At 54.3% G+C, this 12,724-nt stretch overlaps 1 protein-coding gene across 4 annotated transcripts in view; it reads right to left on the reverse strand.

Annotated features, from left to right (window-relative positions):
• USP48 (ubiquitin specific peptidase 48) overlaps positions 1 to 12,330 on the reverse strand; it is a 32,115-nt gene extending 19,785 nt beyond the window's left edge. For all 4 annotated transcript variants that reach the window (XR_011735589.1, XM_071798471.1, XM_065855408.2 and 1 more), the window contains exons 1-10: positions 12,112 to 12,330; positions 11,059 to 11,179; positions 10,701 to 10,857; positions 9,731 to 9,858; positions 7,552 to 7,676; positions 6,972 to 7,080; positions 5,671 to 5,804; positions 5,421 to 5,503; positions 3,904 to 4,083; positions 1,603 to 1,728 (exon numbers count right to left, since the gene is read on the reverse strand). Coding sequence is in view for 3 of the 4 variants with exons in the window: in XM_071798471.1 (XP_071654572.1) it covers positions 1,603 to 1,728; positions 3,904 to 4,083; positions 5,421 to 5,503; positions 5,671 to 5,804; positions 6,972 to 7,080; positions 7,552 to 7,676; positions 9,731 to 9,858; positions 10,701 to 10,857; positions 11,059 to 11,179; positions 12,112 to 12,245 (1,297 nt within the window). In the remaining variant the exon portion in view is untranslated. The remainder of the gene's footprint in view (positions 1 to 1,602; positions 1,729 to 3,903; positions 4,084 to 5,420; positions 5,504 to 5,670; positions 5,805 to 6,971; positions 7,081 to 7,551; positions 7,677 to 9,730; positions 9,859 to 10,700; positions 10,858 to 11,058; positions 11,180 to 12,111) is intronic.
• Between the last annotated feature and the right edge of the window lie 394 nt (positions 12,331 to 12,724).

The following is a 12,724-nucleotide window of genomic DNA, read 5'->3' on the forward strand; positions in this document are numbered from 1 at the left end:
AACGGCCACGGGAAACAAAGGCAACCGCGGGGCCGCGCAGGAATTCGGAGCTGGGTGGAGAGGCTGCTGCCGAGCTATTGTTTGGAAGCAGAGGGGTAGGAGGAAAGGGGACGCAAAGAAAGTTCAGGAAACAGCCTGAAAACGCAGCTCTGGGGGAGGAATCAGCACTAATTCCCCAAGCTGCGTGGCTCCCAGGGTGGGTTTTAATGGCGGTGGGGCTGGAAAAGGTTTGGTGGGGAAAAAACGTCGGGATTTGCCCCCTCGGCGTGCAGATAACCTGAACAAGCAGCAGGGCCGCCTCTGAGGGAAGAAGGTGGAACACGGTTCCATCCCCACCAGCACCAGGGGCCTAATTAATATTTCTAATCGAGCAGCACGCTAACGCGGAGCATCGTTAATTCCCCAGGCCAAACCCACAGGGATTTCTGCCACCCCCGGTAATTCTAAAGCAAGACACGAACGCGCTCGAACAAAACTCCTGTTCAGGGCTTGCATCCTCTTGTTTTCACGCCGTTTATTCTCAATATGGCAAAGATTAAGCACTTGCAGAAGAAACCTGACATCTGTCAGGATTATTCACCTCCTGCACAGTGTGTGCACCGCTGGTGACATTTAACCACGCTGTTCTCTTTCAGGAACCTGAGCGGTTCATGGAACAGAATCACAGAATCATTTTGGTCGGAAAAGCCCCTCAAGATCAAGAGTTCAACCATAACAACACCCCCGGCACTGTCCCCTGTCCTGAGAACCTCATGTCCGTCTGTCCAGCCCTCCAGGGATGGTGACTCCAGCACTGCCCTGGGCAGCCTGTTCCAATGCCCCACAGCCCTTTGGGGAAGAAATTGTTCCCACATCCAACCTCAACCTCCCCTGGCGCAACTTGAGGCCGTTTCCTCTGCTCCTGGCGCTTGTTCCTGGGGAGCAGAGCCCGACCCCCCTGGCTCCAAGCTCCTTTCAGGCAGTTCAGAGATCAGAAGGTCTCCCCTCAGCTCCTGTTCTCCAGCTGAACCCCCCAGGTCCCTCAGCCGCTCCCATCGCACTTGTGCTCCAGCCCCTCACCAGCTCCGTTCCCTTCTCTCCACTCGCTCCAGCACCTCAAGGCCTTTCTTGGTATGAGATGATCCCGCCACCGCTCTGGCCACCATTCTGAGCCCTGAGGTGATTCTGGTGCCACCATTTTGAGCCCTGAGGCGACTCTGGTGCTCCTGGGGCCGCCATTTTGTGTTCTGAGGTGATTGTGGTGCCCCTGCAGCCGCCATTTTGTGTTGTGAGGTGATTTTGGTGCTGCCATTTTGAGCCCTGAGGGGCCCAAAACTGCACCCAGGATTCATGCTTTGGCCCCACTGTGCCCAGCACAGGTTCGGTCACTGCCCTGGGCCTGCTGGCCACACCAGTGCTAGTACCAGCCAGGATGCTGGTGGCCCCTTGGCCACCTGGGCACACGTTCAGCTGCGGGGTCCCAGCTGCGCATCCCAAGGGTTGCAACACCAAGTCTCCATACAGAACCTCCCAGACAGCGGCCACAAAAGGTGTTTTGAGCAAAACCCCGATTCCTGTCCCACCTGGAGTCATGATGGAGAAGCCGAGCGAGCCCGAACTCACCTGGCACCTCGACGGTGAGGGACTTCTCGCGGCTCTGCAGCCTGTACACCAGCATGTACGCGTTGCGCGAGCAGTGCGTCCCCTTCCCGCACTTGGGTTTGCGCGTCTGGGATTTCGAGGGCTCCGCTGCAGTTACAGAAAGTAAAAACATCATAAACACGCGAGCTCGCTCACCAATTCTCCATCAACGGGACGAGTTTGCCATCTAGCCGCCTTCCCTCTCGCTCCTGCGCCCTCTTTTTGCCAAGCGTTGGGCTTGGCACGAGCCAAAGTTGGATCCCAACGAAAGACCCAAATCCCTCCAGCGTTTCTGGAGGCAGAATAATTCAAAGGGACTAAAATTAGGAGCCTGTTCTGAACCACCCTTCTCCAAAAGCCTTTCTTCTCTCCCCAGTTAAACCTCAGCGAGCCAAAAGCGGCTCTTGGGAAAACATCTCTGCTCCAAACTGCCTCTTGTTCTGGTGTCTTGAGAGCAAAGAACGGAGTCAAATCCTCACAGAAGAAAACACTATTTACAGGTGACCAAATATGTGAAAAAACACAGGTATTTCTGCTGGGCAACAGAGACTTTAGGGAGCAAAAAGCCACAGAAATGGTTATTTCGGAGCAGCTGGTGTGCGATGTAAACTCGTGTTGCAAGAACCCACGTTTCTACACACAAGGAACAATCTTATTTACAGCTTATTTACAGCTGCAGTTTCAAAAATCAACCAGTGTTTACATATTTTTTTCCTAAAACCACCCAGTATTTACATATGTTCTTTTAAGAACCAACCCTCTGTAGGTCAAACTCCAAATGGAACGTGGAATTATGAAGAAAAGCGTGTGCCTTTCCCAAATTCTGCAAGAAGGCCTGTGCCTCTCCCACGGCACCATCCAGGGGACTTCCTCAACGCTCTTTATTTGTATTTTCTCCAAATATTTCCTAAATTGTTCCCATCTGCGCGGCCAGGCCGCAGGATTTACATTACCGACCTCCTCCCGCTGCCGCCTGCGTTTCTAACCCAAAAAAACAGTCTTAGTTTTGCTCAGACTTGATAGAAACATTAACACTCCCAGCCTGCAGAGGCTTCTAAAGACGCTTTAAACCTATTTTTCATGCAGCCTTGTATTTCAGCAAGAAAACTTACTCGTGGTTAAGCACAACGCTTTACAAGAACAAGGCCGCAGCAGCTTATTTGTGCCTTATTTTGCGACGCTGGGTGACTCGGGAGGTTAAAAAGCAAAGCTTCGGAGGCTTTATTTCCTTTTCGGGCTTATTTTTCTGTCTTACGCCGCTAGATGTCAAGCCAGCCTCACGATCTGGTTACAAGCAAGCGGGAGTCAAACATTAACAGGATGATAAAGCTGCTCCGGCGTTTATGGGCATCGTGATGAAATGCAAGGTGTTTACTAGCGAAAAAAAGTGAAAATCAAGCGGTGTCGTGCAGGGAAGGAAACAGGAGAGGGAGGGAAATGCCCCACGCCTGCCCATGTGGCTTTACAAGCGAGAAAATATAATCGGAGGGTGTCTTTTCACTAAGCTGCTACTTAAAGGTGTTTTAAAAAAAAGCGATGGTTCAGAAAGTCCGACCGTGGCAAAGTGCGAGCGCCCTGGCGTGCTGGTGCTTCTGGGAATGGGCTGTTTGCACTCTAAGGGGAATTTCTGGCATTAATATCTTTATTTCCCAATCCTGCAAAGCGTTCTGTGCTAAGAAACACTGGGTGACTGCAAATCCGAGGGCTCAGAATCCCAATTTAAAGCTGAACTGCTTTAAATAACGTTCCAGGACTGGGTTTTGATTCCCTGGCACAAGACGAGGTGACAGTGGTAGAACAGAAGAGAGTGAAGGGAAAGTAACAAGAGCAAAGTAAAAAGGCAATTTTGGCTTCCAAGCTGTTATTTGGATCAAGATGTTTTTACAGAGACTCTTCACCAGCTCCACGTAAAACCCCACCATGAAAATAAACCCAGAACATGTCAAGGAAGCTGAAAGCCGTCTCGTTATCTGCTCCTGAGCCTCCTTTGGCACACGGGATGAGGAAGTGGCGACTCGCCTGGTCTGTCCCGATAGGCGACCGCTGCCCGTGTTATCAGTGTTTTATCTGTCACGCGGCAGGCGAGAGAAATACACACTCACACGGGGCCTGAACGCCGAAAATCTGCCTGCAATTAGCAGAATTGCTGTTTCACACATTACTGAAACGTGACAGTACGCGGAGGAGCGGCTTCCAGAGCGTCAGTGCCTCCGCGTGTTCAGCCGCCGTGGTTTTTGGGGGAAAAGAGATTTTAAAAGGGCACTCACAACTTAAAGGTTTTACCTAGATCTTCCTCAATCCCCAGCTGCAGTTTCTTCCCCTCCATCTTTTCAATGTCCTCGTCGTTGAACTTGTACCACTCGCCCGTCTGCGGGTCCTTCACGTGGGCGATGTAGTGCCCCGAGTAGGCGCTCACACCGCGGTGGATGAGGACGGCGCTGAGCTCGTACACGTAGACGCCGTCTGGGAGGAGAGCAGTGGTTACGCAGTGCCCGGCATCAAAAAGCGCACGTTTTGTTTTCTTTCCTAGCACTGAGTTATTTCACAAAGCAGCAGATAAAGGTTACACGTGAACTCGTGTCTTTCCAAGACCTCGCTAAGCAGGTTGGGGCTTCCACAACGCGCTTAATGAGGTTTCACAGAATCCCAGAGTGTCAGGGGTTGAAGGGCCCTGGAAAGCTCATCCAGTGCAATCCCCCATGGAGCAGGAACACCCAGCTGAGGTTCCACAGGAAGGGGTCCAGGCGGGTTTGAATGTCTGCAGAGAAGGAGACTCCACAACCTCCCTGGGCAGCCTGGGCCAGGCTCTGACACCCTCACCAGGAACAAGTTTCTTCTCAAATTTAAGTGGAACCTCCTGTGTTCCAGTTTGCACCCATTGCCCCTTGTCCTGTCACTGGTTGTCAGCCAGAAGAGCCTGGCTCCATCCTCCTGACACTGCCCCTTTCCATATTGATCCCCAGGAATGAGTCCCCCCTCAGTCTCCTCTTCTCCAGCTCCAGAGCCCCAGCTCCCTCAGCCTTTCCTCCCGCGGGAGATGCTCCACTCCCTTCAGCATCTTGGTGGCTGCGCTGGACTCTCTCCAGCAGTTCCCTGTCCTTCTGGAACTGAGGGGCCACAACTGGACACAATATTCCAGGTGTGGTCTCCCCAGGGCAGAGCAGAGGGGCAGGAGAACCTCTCTGACCTACTGACCACCCCCTTCTAACCCACCCCAGGTACCATTGGCTTCCTGGCCACAAGGGCCCAGTGCTGGCTCATGGTCACCCTGCTGTCCCCAGGACCCCCAGGTCCCTTTCCCCTACACTGCTCTCTAATAGCTCATTCCCCAACTTACACTGGAACCTGGGGTTGTTCCTGCCCAGATTCCAGACTCTACACTTGCCCTTGTTCTATTTCATTAAATTTTTCCCCACCCAACTCTCCAGCCTGTCCAGGTCTCTGATGGCAGCACAGCTTCCAGTGTCAGCCACTCCTCCCAGCCTGGTGTCACCAGCAAACTGGGTGACAGTCACTCTATTCCCTCAAACAACTCTTGATGTATTTTTTTGCCAAAAAGAGGATTGAGAGGCCATGTCCTCTCATCGGCTGAGGGGGGGCGAGTTAGAATCACAGAATCATTTCAGTTGGAACTGACCCTCAGGATCATCGAGTCCAACCATAACTCCAGCACTAAACCGTGGCCATAAGAACCTCATCTAAACATCTTTTGAACCCCTCCAGGGATGGCGACTCCACCACTGCCTTGGGCAGCCTGTTCCAAAACAAAAAAATAAGGAAACACAATACACTAAACTCACTTTTTTGTTCCATAAAAGGCTCCATGTCGAGCAGCTCGGAGAAGCCGATGTAGGTGTTGAGTTTTTTCTTATGGCCAGTTTGTCTGTGCGGAGGCAAAGCTTCAATTCAGGGGACAATAAGAAGCGTTCCCATCTCAAAATCACCCCGTCCATCCCACCCGGCGTCCCCAGAGCCGCTCACACACGCTCGAGCCTCAGCCTCTCAAACCAGAGGCAGGAAAAGCGGAGCGGGCGACTCCCCAGGTCTCACCTGTCGAACACGAAACGCATGAGCTGCAGGTTGAGGGTGCAGGGAAGGCTCAGCAGCCTGATCTTCCTGGTGGCGTTCTGCTTACTCTGACACGTTTCGCAAAAGTAACGATTGTCCCCTTCTAATTTCTCTTCCTGGGGAGGGAGCGAGAGTGAAAAGCAAAGTCTTGAGAAGAGTTTCTCTCTGAAAACAGCCCAAACTACACCACAGGTGGAGACTCATAAGCACGGAAGTTGTTTTAACTGTTTAAATCTCTACCCAGCTGCTTTCCAAACTAACTCCTTGGTTAAAAACGTGCGGTAATAAATGCGCTTTACAGCACGGTTGCTCGCACTTCAAAGAATATTTTAGACCAAATCTTGGGCTTACACGACTTGGTTTGCTCTCCTTTTGACTGAGTTTACACCAGTGGAAAAAGAAAATAATTAAACAGCGCTTTTACAAGCTCACATGGCCCAAGTTAATGTAAAGCCTGGAAACCACAATCCTCTGCGTTCAGCCAAACAGTTGTCACCTTGGAGGAGTCGTTGTCTACGCCCAAGTAGATCTAAGGGCAGGATTAGGCCAGAGGAGAATTCCAGCTGCCCCAGACCAGGTCAGCGGGTGTTTCACTCCCAGGAGGAGCAGCCAAACCTGAAGTTTCAGGATTTTAATGCAAACCTTTTCATAGCAGACCCAGCAGACCCGCACCAAGCGGAGCGACTGGTTTGCCCAGCGTGGCTGTGAAGCCACTGCCCAACAGCTCAGGTGCGGAGTCACGTTTGGGGTTAGTTCTGCCCTAAATATTTGTAGTTAAATCCACGCCTCGAACCTTTAATGCGTCTTAACTGGAGATCTAGGTAAATTTTCCAAGCGGAATTAAGAGCACTTGCAGCTGTTCCCGCAGCTATTCCGGCCCTCCCGAGTATTTTTGAGAGGACGTTTCAGAGCGGGAATGTCTCCTGTTGCTATGCAGATGAGCACAGATAGAGAAAACACAAAAAGCGGCCGCTCCGCTGGTGTCACCCAGGAAAAGGACACAAGGAGTATTTATCAGACATTTTTCCGTCTTTGCTGGGAAAGTATTTTAACTAAACAAGTGCTTTTTAAAGCCGTAATGCGCGCATGTGCCAGCCTCCAGTGGCCTGGAGCTGCTCCACAACTCAATCCTCGTTGTTTGGAAAAACCCCACATTTCCTTTTGTGTGCATCTGAGACAACTGTCTTTTTGCTCCAATATCAACCTCAGAGGCTGCTAATTGAAGAGAAGAATTAAAACACCTTGCTAAGAACAGCAGGACTCAAAACCCATCGAGCTCCTACCTTAAGAAATTCCGTGATGCAGTCTGTCAGCTGCTTGTGCCCTTGGATGTTTAGCTCCAGCTCATAAAATTTAGACATGAGTTTGGACTCCCTGCCACACTGGTTGCAGCTAGGATTAAAAACAAAGAAAGAAACGAAGACTAAACCACATGAGGTTCGTGTGTCTGAACTCCCCAGCCATCAGGAAACGACTCTTTGAGCTATAAAACCAGGAGAAGTTAAGCTGGAATTAACGCGGTTCACATCACCACGACAGCTCTGCAAGGTCTAACAGCATCTACCAGGAAACACAGAAGCGCTTGCTTACAATTAATGTACACTATTTTATGTGATTTTTGGAGAACACAGGAATGCAAACACGACACCTGAGCACTCTATTTATCTGAACTTTACACTCCGTAAACTCACTTGCAGGTTTAATTGGTGCATTTTTAGGAAATGACTAAAACTGCAACACCTAAAGTTTCAGCAAAGCTTACCTGCCTGCTCAAGCTGTTAGGAGGGCTCTTTCCCCACCTCAAATTGTTCTAAAATGTTTAAATATTTACATAAATGTTCCTCCCAAAGACCAAACACTTACACAGTGACGTAGGCATACTCCCCGCAAAACTGCTTTTGCACTATGTTGCGAACATCTGGGTTTTTTTGTTTTGATAAAGTATCTTCCAGCAGCGACATGAACAGCTTGGAAAACTCCTGGGCGTCCTAGGAGAGAAAGTCGAAGTTAACAAGCCGCACAAAGCTCAATCACAACCTTGTCACTAATTTACTGCAAATTACTCGCAGCTTTACACACGGGCTGTGCCGTGCTCGGAATAGAAAAAAGACCAGTCGGGAGGACTAAAGAAAAAGAGGAATTTGGCTAAAATGAGCGTGAGGCCCCTGGTGTGAGTTCACGTGGCTCCGGGCCAGCCGCGCCGGGTGCTTTGACTCCTGTCCCGCTCCTCACAGGGCGCTGGAAGGAACAAATACCCTCCTGCAGAGCTTTCTCTCCCGTTAACGCTGGTTTTGCAAAGCTCAGTGTGCAATACAAGCTGCCCCTGCTTGTGTTATGGGTGAGATGAAAAATAAAAACAGCCTAAAAATGAGAAGTGGATTTTTCCCCACCGCCTTGTACGGCTCGGGAGCTTCCCCAAGCTCATCTCAAGGCTTTTCTCTCTCACCCTGGCACTCCTTCGCTCTCCACTTCTGAGAACAAACAGGTTTTGGCCTCTCTCAGTTGTCCTTTAGTGTCACCAGTCGGCAGCAACCATGTCCTCCCAAAAAAACACAGGCCCAGCGCTCGGGCTCTTCCCTCAACAACCTCGCTCTCACTTCTCAGAGTGGATTTTCAAGCCGTGTCCTTCCCCTGACCCCGCAGACCCGGCTGCAGCGCTCGCCCCTCTCTGACCACCCTTTCCCTGCCCCACACATTCATGTTGGACGTTGGCTGGCTCCTGGTGATCCCAATAAACGTCTGCTAGCCCCACCAGGGTCCTTCAGCCCCTGAACCACTCACCACAGAGGAGCAGCCCATAAAGCACCTGCCAAAGGGCCCTCTGGGCAGATTCAGCTCCCACCCCGCACAGTGCCGGGGTTCATCAGCCGCTAACAACAGTTCCTGTCTCCATCCCATCGCTCTCAGGCTCCTCCTGGCCTCTCCTGGCTCCATCTGACCTCCCTCAGCCTCTCCTGACACCCCTGGGCTCCCCCTGACCCTCCTGGGCTCCCCCAACCTCTCTGGGCCCCTCTGGTCCCCACTGGGATCTCCCTGATCCCACCAGACTCCCCCTGACTTCCCTCAGCTCCCCCTGACCCACCTGGGTTCCTTTTGACCTCCCCAGGCTCCCCACAACTTGCCTCAGCTCCCCCTGACCTCTCTCAGTCCCTCCTGGTGCCCCTGGGCTCCCCCTGACCTCTCTGGGCTCCTCCTGACACCCTCAGACTCCTCCTGACCTCTCTCAGCTCCCCATAACCGCCCCAGACTCACCCGACTTCTCTTGGCCCCTCTGGACCCCCCTGGGCTCCCCCTGACACCCCTGGGCTCCTTTTGACCTCACCAGGCTCCCCCTCACCCCATTGGGTGCACCCCATCTTCCCGCAGCGCCCTCTGACCCCCACTGGCTCCTCCTGGGCTCCTCCTGACCTCCTCCAGACCCCCCGACCTCCCTCAGTCCCTCCTGACACGACTGGGCTCCCCCTGACACCCCCAGACTCTCCCTGACCTCCCTCAGCTCCCCATGGACTCCCCAACACCCCTGGGCTCTCCCTGACCTCCCTCAACCCCGCTTGACACCCCTGGGCTCCCTCTGATGCTCCTGTGCTCACCCTCAACTTCCTTCAGTTCCCTATAACCCCCCAGGCTCCTCCTGAACCCCTTGTGCTCTCCCTGATCTCCCTCAGCCCCTCCTGTCCCCTCTAGGCTTCCCTTGACCCCCCCTGACCCTCTCTGGACCCCTGGGATCCCCCGAACTTCCTTCAGCTGCTCCTGAAGTCCTTGTGCTCTCCCTGACCTCTCTCAGCCCCTCCTGACCCCCCTGGGCTCCCCCTAATCCCCCTAGCATCCCCACAACTTCCTTCAGCTCTCCCTGACCGCCCTAAGCTATCCCTGACTCCTCAGACTCCCCCTGACCTCCAGCACCAACGGGAAGTCCCTGAGCACAACTTTGTGTCTGCATCGAGCAGAACCCAGCTCAGGAGATGCTAAAATCACCCAAAACAGGGCAGTTTCAGGCTGCTTTAAAGGCCGCCATCACGGGCAGGACGCGCCTCACGCCCACCTGCTGCTGCCCCGTGTCCAGCCCCAGCGCCTTGACGAAGCCGGAGGGGTCGATGTAGCGGCGCTTGCTGTTCTGCAGCAAGGCGAACAGGTACTGCAGGTGCTCGCAGATCGTCTGGGGCTCATAGTCTGCGAAAACAACCAGTTGCACCAGTTACAGCAAATTATTCAAGGCAAGAGAGAATCTTTCCAAGTAATTGCTTGTTCTTCCTCCGTAAAGCTAAGTTTAATGATTAGAAATACGTTATTTTAAAACTGTTTTAAAGTACTGTGAAAACTGAAGTGGTTCATGTCAGCGATGACAGCAAAGTCATATATCACAGAATCAATTAGGTTGGAAAAAACCTTAAGGTCATCGAATCCAGTCATAAATATCCCACAGTGCTGAGCACAAGCTGCAAGTGAATGGTTTCAGCAGCAGGCAACGATTATCCCGTAGCAACAGCTTCTTATTTACCCTAAACAGCGGGATGTAATTTAAAAACACTGTAAAAACAGGAACAGAATAAATCAGGTAGCTGCTCTGATGCAGAGGGCACCTATAGCGCTATACCATGCACAAAGGTACATCGCTGAGCCCAGTGTGTGCACTCTGAGGGCACTGGGAGCCTCATTTGTACCAGAAACCTAAATTTTTGCCCTGTGATGTGATGATTTCGGCTCCGCAGAAGTGCAGATCAGCCCCAGCCCATGTGTTCCCACCGCAGCACCATCGTTACACTGGGAACCAGTTTGGGAAGCAGCCCAAGAAACAAACCCAAACGGGATTTTTCAACTGATTTAAGAAAAAACTCAGATGGTTTGTTCCCAAAAGGTGGGTGATGGACTCAAAAACAACACCATGGAGAGGGGAGGGGCGGCTGTAGCTTCGCCCATCGATTCTCCCAACAGACATTGCCATAAAGCGCATAGAATTTTAGGAGAAAAGGAGCAAAACGGCTGCCGTTGGCAGCAGGCTGCCTTCCACCCACCTTTGTCGCTCGGGACGCCCTCTTCGGACGCCAGCTTGCTGCAGGTGCTGGGACACAAGTAGAGGGCTTGCCGGAGCTCCAAGTTAAGAAACCACATCTGCAAGAAAGTGTTGACGTAGCACGTGGCGCCGAGGTTCGTTAAGCCCACGAACGCGTTCTGGAGTGAGAGAGAAAATAACATCGTCACTCGCCGCTGCCGAGCAGCAAAGAGAAATCCAGCAGCTGGGGAAACGCCGCTCGTACAAACAGCGCACCCCAAACTCTGTGGCTGCAGGGGGACACGAGGTGTCACCCCCCTTGTCCTCATTATCCCCCAGGGAGTGGGAAGGGCAGAGGATGATTTTTTTGGGGTTCCTACCTTCTTGCGGCGCTCGCAGTTGGGGTCGTCGATGTTGTGGAAGCTGTTCTCGTCGATCTCGCCCAGCCAGACGTGCTCCCCGATGCCCACCAGGCAGTTGGGGTTCCCCCGGCAGTTCCTCCTGCAGAACCAGCACCATCGCAGCTGTCACCATCACCCAGGGGACGCTCTCATCCATTTTTGGGGGGGTGAGTGTGGGGGATGAGGACAAGGGGGACCCCATAATGCTAAATAGAGGGAGCGGGGTGGGATATGGGTGTCCCACACCTTCCAAAAATTGTGATTATGGACAAACAAGGAAATGTAGAAGGGGGAGAAAAAAGGGGGGGACCCCAGGGTAAAGTACAGGACTCAGCGTTGTCCCTGATATCTGGGGAGCCAGGTGGGACAGTGGCCCCAACAACCCTGGGGGGGGCCTATACTTGGGGAGCCAGGTAAGAACCCAACACAACCCTGTGGGGGGGTCTCCCAAAATCTGGGGTGTCAGGCACAGACAAGAAGAACACCCACAATCCCGGGGGGGTCCCCAAAACCTGGGAAGCCAGGCAGAGAGAAGGGACCCCCACAACCCCTGGAGGTCCCTATATTTGGGCAGCTGGATATGAAGAGGGACCCAACAGAACCCCTGGGGGTGTTCCCTAAATCCGGGGTGCCAGGCACAGAGACAGATCACCCACAACCCTGGGGGGGTCCCCAATACCTGGAAGGCCAGATATAAAGTGGGGTCCCGCACAGCCTCGGGGGGTCCTCTATATCTGGGGATCCAAGCAGGGAGAGGGACCCCCACAATCCTGGGGAATGGGAGTCCCAAAGAAAAGGGTGTGTGGGGTCCCTAAGAAGGGGATATGGGGGGACCCCATCGTGCCTCAGGGTCCCGAAAGGGCGCGGTGCTTTCCCAGCCTCACGGGAGGGACGTGGGGACCCCCAGCCCGGAGGGTACGGGCCCAGAGGAGGGAACGGGGGAGCCCAGACTGGGAGTGGGGGGGGTTGGGTCCCCTGAGGGCGCGGGCACGTGCCGGGGGGCAGGCGGAGGCCCGGGGGGCCCGGGGTTACCGGCAGGCGCCGCGCTGGCAGGGCTCCAGCCGGACGCGATAGGCCGCTTCGATGTGCTCCTGCGCCACCTCCTCGGGCGGCACCGTCTCGGTCCAGCGCCACGCCGCCTTCTCCAGCTGCAGCCGCGGCGCCATGGCCGCCGCCCCCCGCTCCGGCCCGGGCCCGGCCTGGCCCGTCCGCTCCGGTCGGGTCCCAGCTCCGGTGCGGCCCCGGCCCCGGTCCCGCCCGGCCCCTCCCGCCGCCGCCACCACCGTCACAGGGCTGGTGACGCGCCCAGCGCGACGCGCTGACGGTAACGGGCTGCGACGCGCGACCGCCTGGGGCGGGGCCTGAGCGACGCGCCTGGGGGCGGGGCCTGGCGCGCCCCGCGGGTGGTGGCTCCGCCCACCTCGGCAGCGCGAGCGGAGCGCGGGAACTTGCGTCTGTGTGTCCGTGCGCGTGTCTGTGTGTCCGTGCGCGTGTGTCCGTGTGTCCCCGGGGCCTCGTACGGCCCCCGCCCTCCCGCACCGTCCATACCGGACCCACACCGTAGCCCCCATACCGAACGCCGCCCCATACCCTCCCCATAGCCCCGTACCATACTTTACTCCGCATACTATATCTACCCCATCCT

The sequence above is a fragment of the Patagioenas fasciata genome, chromosome 23 (genome assembly GCF_037038585.1).
Source record: "Patagioenas fasciata isolate bPatFas1 chromosome 23, bPatFas1.hap1, whole genome shotgun sequence".
Lineage (NCBI taxonomy): Eukaryota > Metazoa > Chordata > Aves > Columbiformes > Columbidae > Patagioenas > Patagioenas fasciata.